The 16,603-nt window shown below is 38.4% G+C and overlaps 1 protein-coding gene across 1 annotated transcript; it reads left to right on the top strand.

The window, feature by feature from the left end:
• The first annotated feature begins 7,758 nt into the window (after positions 1-7,758).
• On the top strand, positions 7,759-8,684 carry LOC115847081 (olfactory receptor 13H1-like). Its single transcript, XM_030846553.1, is given in 3 exon segments — positions 7,759-8,046; positions 8,048-8,370; positions 8,372-8,684. Coding segments are annotated over 3 exon segments (924 nt in total).
• Positions 8,685-16,603: the final 7,919 nt, after the last annotated feature.

The raw sequence follows: 16,603 nt of genomic DNA on the forward strand, positions 1-16,603 counted from the left end.
TACATTTAAAAGTATGAGATTAGAACACTCCCTAACACCATACACAAAAATAAGCTCAAAATAGATTAAAGACCTAAATGTAAGGCCAGAAACAAACTCTTAAAGGAAAACATAGGCAGAACACTCTATGACATAAATCACAGCAAGATCCTTTATGACCCACCTCCTAGAGAAATGGAAATAGAAACAAAAATAAATGAATGAGACCTAATGAAACTTCAAAGCTTTTGCACAGCAAAGGAAACCATAAACAAGACCAAAAGACAACCCTCAGAATGGGAGAAAGTATTTGCAAATGAAGCAACTGACAAAGGATTAATCTCCAACATTTACAAGCAGCACATGCAGCTCAATAACAAAAAAACAAACAACCCAATCCAAAAATGGGCAGAAGACCTAAATAGACATTCCTCCAAAGAAGATATACAGATTGCCAAAAAACACATGAAAGAATGCTCAACATCATTAATCATTAGAGAAATGCAAATCAAAACTTCGATGAGATATCATCTCACACCGGTCAGAATGGCCATCATCAAAAAATCTAGAAACAATAAATGCTGGAGAGGGTGTGGAGAAAAGGGAACACTGTTGCACTGCTGGTGAGAATGTAAATTGATACAGCCACTATGGAGAACAGTATGGAGGTTCCTTACAAAACTAAAAATAGAACTACCATATGACCCAGCAATCCCACTACTGGGCATATACCCTGAGAAAACCATAATTCAAAAAGAGTCATGTACCAAAATGTTCATTGCAGCTCTATTTACAATACCCAGGAGATGGAAGAAACCTAAGTGTCCATCATCGGATGAATGGATAAAGAAGATGTGGCACATATATACAATGGAATATTACTCAGCCATAAAAAGAAACGAAATTGAGTTATTTGTAGTGAGGTGGATGGTCTTAGAGTCTATCAAATAGAGTGAAGTAAGTCAGAAAGAGAAAGACAAATACCATATGCTAACACATATATATGGAATCTGAGAAAAAAAAATGTCATGAAGAACCTATATGTAAGACGTGACTAAAGACACAGACCTACTAGAGAATGGACTTGAGGATATGGGGAGGGGGAAGGGTAAGCTGTGACAAAGTCAGAGTGTGGCATGGACATATATACACTACCAAACATAAAATAGATAGCTAGTGGGAAGCAGCCGCATAGCACAGGGAGATCAGCTCGGTGCTTTGTGACCACCTGGAGGGGTGGGATAGGGAGGGTGGTAGGTAGGGAGACGCAAGAGGGAAGAAATATGGGAACATATATGTGTGTATAACTGATTCACTTTGTTATAAAGCAGAAACTAACACACCATTGTAAAGCAATTATACTCCAATAAAATGTTAAAACATAAATAACTAAATAAAATAATTTGGACAAAAAAAAAGCATATCCATGTATTTACTCATTTCCTATAAAAAGGAAAATTAGGCTCAGAGTATTTGGATTACTTGAACAAGGTCACATAATTAGCAAGCCCCTGGGTACACAGCCATAAAGACTACCTCAGACTGCTTCCCACTACCCTATTATCTACTGGCACTACCATAAAAAGTCCTAAAGAAGTAGAAAAACAAGTATCTGGCTTCTGGTTACCTATGATATAGCTGAAGAATCAGATAACATAGAGAACCATGTAACAAAAGAGCCAAAAACTAGGTTTAGTGTTGAAAGATGGATTAGGTACTATTTTGCTTTCCAAGTTGGTATAACATCAGGATTATTGGTGTAGAAGGAGTAGGGGTGAGCACTCATGGAGCAATGGAGAAAGTAACCAGACTTAAGTGGAGAGAACTTGTTGAGCAGTCGTAGGAGACAGAGGTGGATGTGGGAATCAATAACAAATACCACCAAGTAGCTTTTCTGCATAGCACTTACCACAGATGCGTATTTATATTCTTGATAGTTTGGTTAATGTCAGTTTTCCCTACCAGACAGTAAGCTCCATGAAAGTGGGAACTGTGTCAGAATTTTTTTTTGCTCCGTTGTATCCTCAATGCAAAGCACATTGCCTAACACATAGTGGGTACTCATTAAGTATTTGTAGAATAAATATATTAATGTGTAAATGCGCGAACAAATGAATGTTAAATGATAGATGAGGAACTGCCACAGTTGGCCTCGCATGTCAGATGAAGGAATACAGACTTGATACAGTTGAAAAAAAGCTCCCATGGAAGCTCTTTGAGCAGGCTGGGGTGGTGGAAGTGGGAATGGAAAGGCAAACATAAGGGCTATTTCAACGTGGGAATCAATAACACATGCACTCTGTTGTGCACTCTCTATCCCAGCTGTCCCCTGATAGACATTTCTCTACCAGCTGCAGGCTCTGTCACGACACCAATTTAATACTGAAAGAATGTGAAGAGACTATGGACCAAAATAAAAGAGAATTATTTCTTAGTTCTCTGGAAAGCCCAACAGTGGTATACAGAAGTCTCATGGTCTCAAAAGTCTCCTTTCTCTTTCTTTATTTCTTTTCCCTACACAAAATACTACTTTTTTTCAAACAGCTCTGGTTTGGCAAAATTTAATTGCCTGTTTGGGATGAGGTCCCTGAAGCTCTCACAAGCTAATTATTTCTTTCTGCTGAAGACCAGAAACTTTGAACTGTACTCGTGAGATAAATGGTCTGGTAGCACTTTGGAACTTCAAGTTATTTAAGTTACTGAGCAGCTCATCAACTTTCTCCCTGCATTTGGAATTGAGTCTGGAAGAGAATCAAACCCCAGACATCATAAGTATGCTGATGATGTAGGATTTATAGATTTAGTTCAGAGCAAAGTATGCTCCCAGAGATAGAGCTCTGGTGACAGCTTCCGGGTAAACATACATCGATGGATTCTTAACCTAGATCAAGAGAAGGGGAGGAACGGCACAATTTCTAAAAACCAAACTGCTCAATGAAAGGCAGGTTCTGGTAGTTATATTTTCTGGACAAGTGAGGGGTAACCAAACAGCTTTGCGCTTCAACCCCAGTTTAATGCTTTTGAAATGTCTGAGTCTATTGTCCAGCCTTAGTGGGTAGAGTAACTGTCATTAGATCTTTTTGCTGACCGAGGGATGCTCAGGACCTTGGAGTCTTCAGGTTGTATACTTTCACACTCTGGCACTGAAAATAGGTAGTGGAGAAAGAGTAGGAAACTGGGTAGGGTATACACAGAGCCCAGGACACTTCCTTGAAATCATCCAATTTAGTTTAAAGCCCTGGATGCAGCATGTTTTATTATCATTTCCCTCTTTTTAAAGAAAGTGACAATTTGGTTTAATTGTGTCCCAGTTCATCAAGATAAGATAACAGATAGATAAATATTGCCAAGAGGCAAAAGGTGTCTAATCTAGCAGGTCGAAAATTGAAATAACCTAAGGGTCTTGATGCAAAGTATTCAAATGACCTCAATCGTCCTTGTTATAACTTTTCTAGGGAAGATAGAACAAAGATGTACATGAGTCAAAGGTCAGTGAAAGAAATGTTTGCCTAAGAAATTAAATGATTTAATCAGATACCATCACCAAGGGCTGCACATTAAAGTTTTTGGCAATTGTAATTTGATCTAACCAAAAAAATATTTTTTTTCTTCAAAGGTTTCCAGGCATTTGAGAGTTTGAGAAGCTGGGAAGGCTTTTGAAATCTCACCAGGAGAGTCTGCAGGGAGATCGTCATGTTCCAAACCTGACAACTGTTGGAAACTTGGTATTTTCAGCAGTCTCATTCTGCTCCACCTACTGGTACTTGAGAGGAACCTCCAATGGTAAGTCAGTAACAGGAAAATGTTCCAGTTTCTTTCATTCCCCCTCCCACTTTTTTTTTAACCTCTAACCATTTATCAGACATGGGCAACCTCCAGGAAGGCAAGAGGGCAGCTGTTAGCTGAAAGAAAAGTTAGGCTATATAAATAATTGCAGGCAACAAGACTAAGATGGGAAACATTCTAAGCCCAGTTTTCCAGGAATCTTTTAACGATAATTTTAGGATGAGACAATCAGCACTGCCTTGGAGAGCAGGGCCCAGACTAAATGATAAATAGGTCCCTCAGTTTAGATGCTGAGTAGCCTTTAAGTGTGAAAGGGAAGTTGTCATCAATTTTAATTCCATAGGTTCAGACACAGTACTAATGGAGGCAAGGTCACGTGTTCGATCCCAATCTCTATCAGTAAGCTTAACACCATTAAAAACAAGTCTTCCCGCAACCATAGACAGATCACCAATTTTTAATCAAATCGCTCATCAATTTATTCAGCTAGGCTCATGAAAGACTGAGGGATAGACTCTATAAATAATACCTCAATACCAGAGAAATAAAATACATCCTGCTGGTCATTAAGAATTATAGGTTCATATAAGGAGGGAAAACATTTATTTATCAATATTTAACAGCAAAATCAGTGTGCTTTATAGAGTTCTAGGAGCAACAGAGACTTTTAAATGGCATAATAATCAGCCATCTACTTCTATCTCATCCTCCCATCTGCAGCTTGTCCATCATCTTTTTAGAATGGCCCATATATAGGTAATTGGGAGTTAAACATAGACCACAAAGAAATTTAAGGTATGACTGTACTAACTTAAAATATAACAGGCTTCAGTGCATTGTTTCATATAGCCATGTGACTCTCATCTTTCTGCATTTTCCCTCTGTGGAAATGATTATCTCACTAGGTCTCTCAAGATCTGAGGACACTCCTGTGAAGGCAGATTACTATCTTCTCCCTCCCTTACATGTGTTTGACACTTCACAAGTGGCATATACTTTCACTTCCATAAATTTACCATTCTCATGTACTTAGCCTGTCTGAGAGGCTGAACAAAGTAGAGAACTAGACACAGGGACAGGTTACTTGGACTCCAGGACAGGGAAGTGGGGGAATTGTAGAATCTTCTTTGCTAAAGACTTTTAAGGACAAGCGAGTCTCCCATTTCAAAGATGGTTAGAGAAACTTCATCCCTTAGTAAACCCCTTCTGTAGCCCACAAGAATTGCCAACAATGGAGGAAAATGTAGTAGATTCCTCATATTCTGAGGAGTGTTAAGTTTTGTTTTGTCTTCCTTTTAATTGAAGGAAATCAGAGAATCCTAGCATGTTAGAGCTAGAAGGGCTCTTAGAGATCACTTAGTTTAACTAGATTGCAAATAAAAATCTAAGCCAATGAGGGGAAGAAACTTATCCAGAGAAATAGCCAGTGAGTAGCAGAAGCTTCAAGGAAGGGATTAGAAGAAAAGGGAGAGTTAATCTCATGAAGGAGCACATACACATTAGGGGGTGCTTGCCATATAAACAGCAATATCTAGGGAAGAGGCAGATGGAAAAAGAGAGGCTGTCTTTCAATGTGGAAAAGCTAAAGAGTTCCATTCACACATTCATTCAGCAAATAATTCTTAAGCACCTTCCATGCAGCAGGCACCATTCTAGGTTTTGGGCATACAGCAGTGACTTCACTGAGTATGCATTCTAGTTAAGAGAAACAATCAATAAACATAATTAATAGATAAAATATACAAGATGCTAGAAATAATAATTCTAAAGAGAATTGGAAAGGGGAGCATAAAATGCCAAGGGCTAGAGATGAGCTTTTAGACAGGGTGGCCAAAGAAGAACTGACTAAAAAGATGCATTGTGAGTAAAGACCTGAGAGAAGTGAGAAGGTAAGCCATACAAGGATCTTGGTTTCAGAAATATGGAGCAGCGAGATCAAAGAGATCAAAGGCTCTGAGAAAGGGACGTGCCATGAGTGTTTAAGGAACAGTGAAGAGGCCAGTGTGACTAGAACAAAGTGAGCAAGGAAAAGAGTAGTAGGAACAGAGGTCAGAGAGGTAAAGAGGAGGCAAACCATGTAGTGCCTGATAGGTCATAGTAAGGAGGTTGGTGTTTAATTAGGTTGAAATGAGAAGCTATTGAAATTTTTTAATGTAAGAGTAACCTGATCTGACTTACGATATAACTGAATCATTTGAACTGAATGGAGGCAAAGCCAGAAACAGGGGGACCAATAAGGAAGTTATTGACAAAATCCAGGTGAATAATGATAATGACTTGGAATAAGGGATGGCAGTGCAGGTGGCAAGAGGAGTAGTTAAATTCTGAATAATATCTGTAACAGCCCAGGACTTTATACGTTCATTTATTCATTCGATATCAGTTCCTTATGATGCCCCAGGCACTGTTCTAAATACTAGGGATAAGCCAGTAAACAAAGCAGACAAGGTTCTGTTCTCAATAAATTTACATTCGAGTGGGAGACAAGTAATCGAGTAATACAGGAGTCCCCAACCCCTGGGCTGCAGACCGGTACCGGTCTGCTGGCCTGCTAGGAACCGGGCCACACAGCAGGAGGTGAGCGGCGGGCGAGCAAGTGAAGCTTCATCTGCTGCTCCCCATCGCTCCCCATCGTTCGCATTACCACCTGAACCTTCGCTCGCATTACTGCCTGAACCATCCCCCCGCACACCCCGCCCCATCCGAGGAAAAACTGTCTTCCAGGAAACCGGTCCCTGGTGCCAAAAAGGTTGGGGACCGCTGAAGTAATAAACAATCAAATCATTAATGTAGTTTCAAATATTGGAATGTGCTGTAAGGAAAATTAAGCAGCGTGAGGGAAAAGAGAGTGATGAGGGTGAGAAGAGAGTGACTTTTCAGGTAGGCTGGTCACTCCTTACCACTCATACTTTTAGAAACATCACATTAGATTTTCACATTGCTAACTGGGGCTCAGCAATCACAACACGGAAAACACCAGAGGACCTGGAAATGTAACTCCAACCACAGACATTAGCAGAGGGTTTTCATAGACCTCAAGGGTTCCATGACATATTATATTTACATAATATCAGGTTAGATCAAAGAAATATTTGGGGACTTCCCTGGTGGTGCAGTAGTTAAGAATCTGCCTGCCAATGCAGGTGACATGGGTTCGATCCCTGCTCCAGGAAGATCCTCCATGCCGCAGAGCAACTAAGCCTGTGCACCACAACTACTGAGCCTGCACTCTAGAGCCCGCGTGCCACAACTACTGAAGCCCACGTGCCGAGAGCCTGTGCTCCGCAACAAGAGAAGCCACTGCAATGAGAAGCTCGCACACCACAATGAGGAGTAGCCCCCGCTCGCCGCAACTAGAGAAAGCCTGCGTGCAGCAACGAAGACCCAACGCAGCCAAAAATAAATTTATTTTAAAAAAAGAAATACTTGGCAGGACTCTAGGACAAGCACCGTGGTAGATACTAGCACAATGGGAAAATGGAGGTATGAACAATCTAGGAGTGACAGACAGACACAAGAATAGGCAATATTTTAGCTAAGACTATCAGAAGGTACCCTCTTGGTGGAGATTAGTAACTCAAGCTGACAGAGGTTCAACCATCTCTATGAATAGATTTGTCTTTGAAAATGGAGAACGAGTGAGAGAAGCAGGAAGATGCCCTCCTTTTCCTCTCTTCTTACTTGGAAAAAAAATGATATTAAAAAGTATCTGGCAAAAGTGGGTTGCAGAACTTTTCATATAACCATTTTAAAAGAATGGGGAATTTGCTGTTTTCCACGGGAGGGAGTAGATTTTTAGCTTTGCCTCTGTATCCATCATAGATATCTCATTTGTATTCTTCTATCTTTTGAAGAGGACAACGAGAATGATCCTGTACACCCTAGTTATTTCCAACTTTCTCATACCATCCCTCCATCTTTATTCTCATTCTTTCAGGTAAAATTAGGCAACTACATTGGCACCCATCCAATGAATAGTGGCAAGTGGGAAGAATGGCCATGGACAACGCTACAGCAGTATTTGAGTTTCTTCTTATTGGAATCTCTAACTATCCTGAATGGAGAGTCACATTTTTCACATTGGTACTGATAACTTACCTCAGAACATTATTGGGGAATGGACTGATCATCTTTCTTATCCACGTTGACCCCCACCTCCACACTCCAATGTACTTCTTCCTTAGTAATCTGTCTTTCTTAGACCTTTGCAATGGAACAGTCTCCATGCCCCAGGCCTTGGTGCATTGTTTCTCTACCCATCCCTACCTCTCTTACCCACGATTGTTTGACCCAAATAAATGTCTCCTTGGTCTTGGCCACAGCAGAGTGCCTCCTGTTGGCTGTCATGGCCTATGATTGTGTGGTTGCTATCAGCAATCCCCTGCGCTATTCTGTGGTCATGAATGGCTCAGTTTGTGTTTGGCTGGCTGCTACCTCATGGGGGGCATCACTTGTGCTCACTGCCATGCTCATCTTATCCCTGCAACTTCATTTCTGTGGGGCTAACGTCATCAACCATTTTGTCTGTGAAATTCTCTCCCTTCTTAAGCTGGCTTGTTCTGATACCAGCCTCAATGAGCTTATGATCTTCATCACAAGTATTTTCCCTGCTCCTACCCTTTGGGCTTTTTCTCCTCTCCTATGTCCGAATTGCCACTGCTGTTCTAAGGATTCGCTCAGCCCAGGGTAGGCTCAAGGCCTTTTCTACCTGTGGTTCTCATTTGACTGTGGTGGCAATCTTCTATGGGGCAGCCATTTCCATGTATATGAAACCGCAGTCCAAGTCATCCCCTGACAAGGACAAGTTTATCTCAGTGTTTTATGGGGCTTTGACACCCATGCTGAACCCCCTAATATATAGCCTGAGGAATAAGGATGTTAAAGGGGCAATGAGGAAAGTTATGGCAAAAAGGGCATAAGACTTCTTTGCTTCTAAACTTCTAAAATAACATTCAGCTACATCTTCACTGACAGAAAAAAACTGTTTAAAACGTCTGACTTTACCCTTGGTAGAGTAGGTGATCATTATATGAGAAGCTTCAGGAAGTGCTCCCACCCCAAAGTATTATTCTTACTGAGACTTGAATTTCCATTACAGGCATTTTTTTTACTCTTTCTTTACATATAACACATTAGTGGTCGGCCACCCATTAAGTTACTCAACTTAAGGTAAATAAATTTATCAGAATCATTTCCTCACTGACAGAAGAGACCTAAGCAGCAAGAGAATCTCCTATGACTGTTAGCAGGAGGCGAGGCATAACTGAAATTGGAAAATAGGACAAAGAATGGTATAATAAAAGGTCAGAAGACAAATGTCAGAAATTTTACAACTTTACTGAAGGCAAACCCTGTTGTAAAAGCACAATCCCTTACTCTACTTAACCTCAGAGTCATGAGAAAATTTTATCATAGACATTTCCTACATTAGTGTAGAGTGTTTCATTTTTTTCTTTTTCTTTTTCTAAACTTCTTTCAAATATATTATTTCATTCTGTATTCCTAATATCTCTGTAAAATTGGTAAGAAAAGTCACCATAATCCACCCCTCATGTTAACAATGAGAAAAAAAAATAGAATGAGTAAATCACTTATCAAAATAGCATAATTTTCAAATAAATGCAACATTCATTCAAATTCCATCTATTATACATTTTTTTAAATTATGGTATTCTCAGCCACTGAAACCATGTTTTAATATCAAGAAATAAAAAATATTTAGAAAAAAATCCAAGTGATTTAAATCTTTGATTTATTCATTCAACAAATATTAACTTCCTACTTTCAACCAGGAACTAGGTACTAGGTGCCAGGGCAAGTTTCATACATTACGCAAAACATTTCAAATTAACATTGTGAAATAAAGTTAAATTGGTGAAATCAATAAAATTTTACAGGAGAAAACAATAGAGCCTTCAAGTAGAGAGAAATTCAGAAATTAGGAGAAATATGCAGAGTACTCATTTTAATGACCCTGCTTTTGGGGGGAGAAATATTCTACTCTTTATTACAGCTCTCTATTTGCAGCTTAAAATGAGAATTATATTTTTGTTAATGGTGCCCCTACTACAAAATGGTAGCTCTGTCACTATATGCTTTGTCTCTTTATTGACTTGTTGGTACAGGCACAGCCTATAGACAGAGTGACATAGTGGAGTTTGGAGATAGGGCTGCAGAATTGATTCTGCTACTAACTAGCTGTGTGACGTTAGTTATAGCACTCTTTGGCCCTCAGATTTGCTCATCAATATAATAGGAAGGTTGTGTTTTGTTACCCAAGGATCTCTCTAGTCTTAACATTCTGCATCTAGGTGTTATATATATTTTCTTAAAAAATAGAATAATATCATCAATTTACTCTGCAACTTGCTTTTTCCACTTGACAATATATCATGGACATTCCTCAAGATCAATATATATACATCTATCTGCGTGACTTTAAATGTTAGCTTTGACTGGAAAAGTAGACACACATAACAGCTAGTTAACATAGCTATGGCCCTTCCAGCACTAACATTCTGTTTCTAGGCATCTAAACCCCAAAGACAATCTAATTCAACATTGATATTAATTCATTTTAAATATAAAAATGAACTCTATGAGGGTGCTGTGGAATGAAATCAATTCTTGATTGTTGAAAACCCCTAAGGTTGACTATCGCTTCCACCTGATCACTCACAGGCATTGTGAGAAGCATTCCACTGTGCACCTCATCCTAGGCAGCTGGGTAGTGAAGCTTACCTTGCTTCACCCTGGAAAGCAAATAAAGACTGGTTTGAAACTAAGATAGTTCTGTTAGAAATTGAGGAGAAAGTCTGCAAACTGAAAAATAGTTTCCAAGTGATATTTTCCAATAGGGATTTAGGAAAAAGACGCCACACCCCATTCACAGGATTTGGGATTTCACTTGAGGAAAGGCAGTGAAGTATAACTATTTAGAGCACAGGCCCTGGAGCCAAACTTTTTGGATTCAAACTTTCATTCTACCACTTTTATTTCAAGTTACTCTCTCTGCTTTGATCTCTTCACCTAAGTGAGCTAATAGTACTTGTAACACTAACTGTAGTGTTCAGAGTTTGATCATGTAGACACAACCACTCTAGTTATATCAGGCAGGAAGGGATTTAATAAACAGAATTAGAGGCCTATGAAGCCTTTGGAAGGGCTGTGAGAGAGAAGGTAAAGGAATATTGCCAACAACCTCAGACAGTTGCAGGAATCGCAGGAATCTTGGGAAGTTTTAGGGATATTATGTAGGAAACTGTTACCAATGATGTTACTGAAGTAGATGTTTCAGAGAAGAATGCTCAGAAGCCATTTAAATCTCTGTTTACAAAGTCTACACACTTTTACAATACAGGTGAGAGCTAAAAAGGATGTGTTGAATGTGACTTCATAGCTTGGTTATAAGAACTGTATGACTCAATTCATGTAAAGCACTTAGAAAAGTCCCTGGCCTATAGTTATAGTCCCTGTCTATAGGCTGTGCCTGTACCAACAAGTCAATAAAGAGACAAAGCATATAGTGACAGTATATATATATATATAGTTAGTCTATAGTTAGCTGTCATTGTGAAGTCTGGATCACGTGAGCCTAAGACGCCACGAATTGAAATGCCTACTTGCTTCTTAAATAGTGCCTTCCAAGGTTGCTCTCTCACCCATGCATTCAAGCATCTGTACATATATCATTCAATTAATATGCATTTATTAACTACCTACTATACAGCCGGTACTGTGGTATTGCCAGAGATGCGGTGGTCAAATAAAAGCATATTTGATCCTTCCCCTCAAAGAATTCATTGTCTAGGTGGGAAGAAAGACGTGTACGCAAGCAATATTACTATGTGAATTTATATCTTCCTAGTTCTTAAAATTATAAAGCACTTTATACACTTTACAGTTTATCTTATTCTTGAACATATATTACCTCATATCATCTTCTAAATAATTTAATGAGATTAACAAACATATATTGTTATTAATATTATGAAACTGACATTAAGAGGTGATAAAAAGATGTAGAAAGGCTGTGATATCAAGGTCAACAGTTAGCGATATGACTGGGAAGAGAATACAGTTCTCCTAGAATTATGGTGGTGGTAATTTCTCATTGTATACACATATAAAATCATTATGGTGTACATCTGAAACTAATATAATGTTATGTGTCAATTATACCTCAATAAAAAATTAATTTAATTTAATTTAATTTAAAAAATACAATTCTCCTGATGCCTAGATGCTCTTTCTGATGGGAGCCTGATGGGTTCAGGGAGTCTTTGAAAAAGAAAAGTAGGAAGAAGGTAAGATTGCTGCTGAACAGAGAAAGGAAAAAATGCTGTTTTCAGATTGTCTAGCTAAAACATCTGACCTTGACACTTATTGGCTATATGACCTTGGGCAACTTTCTGCCTCAGTTTCCTCATCTATAACAGGAAGACAATCATAGGACTGATCTCATAAGGTTGTTAAGAGGATTAAATCAGTTGATTTTATATAAAATGATGAGAACTATGGCTGGGACATAGTAAGCCCTCAATAAGCATTAATTTATTTTATTACTGTTATTATACAGTTATTATTACTAATACTGAAGTTTCAATTGACTCAAAAGTAGTTGGTGCTCATCTCACTGGGTGCCTTCTCTCCTCTTTTTTCCCCCTGCTAGTAATATGCAGAGCAAATGTTTCCGATTAACTGTGAGCAGCAGGTCAAACACTTTTTCAGTGCAACATCGCGATGGAGTGAGAAAAGCACATGATTAGGCGTCAGGATGTCTGGATTCTAGTCTGGGTTCTGCCATTAATGAGCTATGAAACTCTGGGCGAATCACTTAATTCTCTGGACTGGATCTGTCAAACAGGGAAAAATATATTCTTTAACCTACCTCAGAAGGGTTGGAAGATCAAATGAGATCATAGATGTTAGATGTTAAAAAGTTAAAAGCACGTTACAAATGCTACATGATGGTATTTTCATTAGCCTCAGAATTAGCCTCTACATCTTCTCCTCACTTACCCTTAATGACCACTCACTCACTGAATCTTATTGTTTCTTGCTCTGAAATGTCTTCGAAATCCATCCCTTCTCTGTCCTCAATGCATCTGTCCCAGTCCACAGCTTACTCAACCCATACCAGGATGACTGTAATAAGCTCCTATTTTTCCCTAGTCCAGTCTCTCTCTAAACTAGCCATCCAATCAACTTTTTGACCCACCTCCTAGAGAAATGGAAATAAAAACAAACATAAACAAATGGGACCTAATGAAACTTCAAAGCTTTTGCACAGCAAAGGAAACCATAAACAAGACCAAAAGACAACCCTCAGAATGGGAGAAAATATTTGCAAATGAAGCAACTGACAAAGGATTAATCTCCAAAATTTACAAGCAGCTCATGCAGCTCAATAACAAAAAAACAAACAACCCAATCCAAAAATGGGCAGAAGACCTAAATAGACATTTCTCCAAAGAAGATATACAGACTGCCAACAAACACATGAAAGAATGCTCAACATCATTAATCATTAGAGAAGTGCAAATCAAAACTACAATGAGATATCATCTCACACCAGTCAGAATGGCCATCATCAAATCTAGAAACTTCTCCAGAATGATTTTCTAAAGCAAACATCTCATCATATTAAACCTTCTTCTACAATTCCCCTCCAAGATTAGAAACTTGCAGTGGCTCCCTATTGCCTATAGGATATGCCAACATTAATTGAGGACCCTGCTAACCTCTTTTTCCTCCTTCTCTACCTCATCTCCACAGACCCCATGCTCCAGGAAATCAATACTTTTTTCTCTACCTTTTATGTGTATATGCCACTGTATACACTGTTCTCTCTGCCTGCAGTGCTCTTCTTGTCTTCCATGCCTGGCAAAACCTCAGTCATCCTTCAAGGTCAGATCTAATGTCATGTCTTCAATGAAGCCTTCCCCAGAGCTCATTGCATTGTTTAACCCTGGATAGGTGACTTAATTCTATTTTCTTTTGCTTAATAACATTTTGTTCAACCCTAAATTTAGCCTCTTCCATATTATTTTATAATCAGTTGTTTTGGAGTGTTTATCCCCAATTAGATCATAAGTTTACTGAGAACAAGAAGTTTGTTTCATTCATCTCTGTCTCCCTAGCATAATTCCTGGCACAGAGTACATGCACAATAAGAACTGCTTAAATGAATAGGTGTTAAACCAATACTTCTTAAACTATCTGTGGTAAAACACAGCTGTTTTTTTAAAGTTCCAAGCTGTCACAGCCTGATATTTTATAAAATACAATGAAAATATTATGGCAACGTCAAATCACTTTAAAAGTTACTGTTTACTCTCAATTCTGTTCTTATGTCATTGCAAACATTTTGAGTAGCACTCAGCTAGACCATTTGCTGAGATGCCTCATTCCTAGCCCCAATATCTTGAACTCTAAGTTGGAAATTTTAAGAAGGATACATGTAAAAATAATAAACAATTACATCATATATTCAGGCCACAACTCGGCAAGAAATCAATAAAATAATACTATTATAATTAGGTACATGCACAGATGAAGTAAATCAATGGGACAGTGAATGAGAAGATGATTATATTTAGACAGTGACAGTTTGTATGGCACCTCAAATTTAATCCAGCAAAGTTTTAGGAAAAAGTGGGATTTCCAGAAACTATTCAAGTCAAAGATGGCTGGGATAGGCTGGGGGAAGTTAGGATAAAGTGAAGAGGAAGAGGAAACCTCCAGTAAACACTGTTAACATTATTTACCTGAATGCTTAATTGAAGCTTTCATAGCATCCCAATAAATTGTGGCCATTCCCCCTTTCCTATTCATTCATTACATTCTGAGTCACTGTATCGGAAACCCTCCCAAGAAACATAGGACTCTGAGTAATCACCCTAGAGTTGGTTCTGCTCCCTGGTAACTTAAGAGCAAAAGTGGAGTTGAGGGTGTTAGTCAAAAGTTTTATCATATTGTCACTAATGAAGTATTGGCATTAGTAGACAAAATCTACTTGTATTTTAATGACTTAGAAATAACACTCCCAGAAGAATGTACAGCTTTAGTTCAGTAGTAGGATTTAATTGCCTTTTAGGGACCTGATCCCTGAAGTCTCTTCAGTGAAATCATTTCTTTGAAACCAGAATGAATAAACTCAGAAGGTAACAGCAGAGAATGTTTAAGATTCTTCTCTCCTTCTTCTCTTTTTCATGTTTTGGACCATTTGGAGCCCCGGTTTCTAAAATGCTGAACAGAATCAAGATAAAACCCGTTGTAAGAGCAAGTGAAGAACATACATCCTGGCAAGGAGGAAAGAAACCATAGTTGTTTGTTGGAACAAATCAACATATATGTGTGGAATGGTCAGTCTTGACATGGATCTCCCAGGATGCATCTGTAACTCACTCCCCTTGGAAGACTCCAACACTTCAGTGAGCTAATGATCCCGCACAACTCTTAGAGACCTTGCCATTTTTGTTTGGGGGGCTTTTATGCTATTCAGGTGAGAAAAATCAATTTGATTCCCCAAATAATCATTTATTCATTAAGTTCCTGCCATGTGTCAGGAATTGAGACAAGTACTGAAGTTATAGAAATGAAATGCAAATTCTTCTTTCAGAAGGCTCACAGTATAATCTGACCATATTGCCTTATTTTTGTCCTCATTTATTTATTTTCCCCCTTCCAGAAAAGAAAGATAACAAATGTGGCCATATTGTCATGGGTGCTACTTCCCAAATGAGGATTCATTTAAAAATATTATTTAAAATAATAATAGCTTATATATATAGCACAAAAGCCCTATGAGATAGTTACTATAATTTTCCCAATTTTATAGTTGAGGAAACTAAGGTGTAAACAAGCTAAGCAAATGACCAATGTCGCACTGTGAATCAGTAATGGATCCAGGATTCAAACTTTGATCCAGGATCCATGCTCTTAACCAACAGTCTACACTGCCTGATATGAATAATAGAAATTCCTGTCTGTGCGCACTATCTATTCTAGTATATGTTGAACTCCTGGGAGCTTTCTGAAGAGCTCAGAGAACAGGGAAGATATTCCAACCATCCCTTAATTTAAGTATTAAAAGTTAAATGAGTCCTCCTGGGAAGCATGCTCCTACATGGTAAGTGGGACCAGGAAAGCCCTCTTTGGGAAATCTGTGTGAAGAAAAGTACACCCAACATGTTTCCAAAAGATCAAAAGCCTGTGACTATATGTGAGAATCTCCACATATGTCTAGTTAATTTAGGAAGATTCTGGCCTACACAGCGCTAAAACATTGAATTATTCAATAAAAAATATATATTGTTAGTCTAGTGAAATTCTCTAAAATCATGTAAACACATAAATGTGTTCTTTGTTTTTCAGCTATCTATACTGGCATTTGTTTTGAGATTTTTAGAACTATAACATGGTGAATATTGTAAGTCAAAAAAAAATAAAGCTTTATGATTTTAAATGTTGCCATTCTAGTGTGAAACTTTAGTACCCCTTGAAAAAGTTTGTGCCCCGAAAATCCCATTCTTGTAATGCTGTTAAGAAACTATGCTTGTGGTGTCACCATTGAATAAAGACTAGATTACCTGACTTCTGCTTCAGTCTCAATCCTATAACTCTACTCCAAGAAGACTTTTTCACTTCAGATTGATTCTGTTTTCTGATTCCAATTCTGGGAGTATACAGAACAAAAAGGAGCCTTTAAATTCTCATTACAGGTAGTCAAGGGCCTCCTTGTAAGATCACTGTCTTTAATAAGTAAAAAAACAACTGTAATTAGAAGTTTAGCAGCACCTAAGTATTTTTTCAGTTTTTTGGCCCTTGGTTCTGA

Source organism: Globicephala melas, chromosome X (assembly GCF_963455315.2).
Source record: "Globicephala melas chromosome X, mGloMel1.2, whole genome shotgun sequence".
In the NCBI taxonomy this organism is placed as follows: domain Eukaryota; kingdom Metazoa; phylum Chordata; class Mammalia; order Artiodactyla; family Delphinidae; genus Globicephala; species Globicephala melas.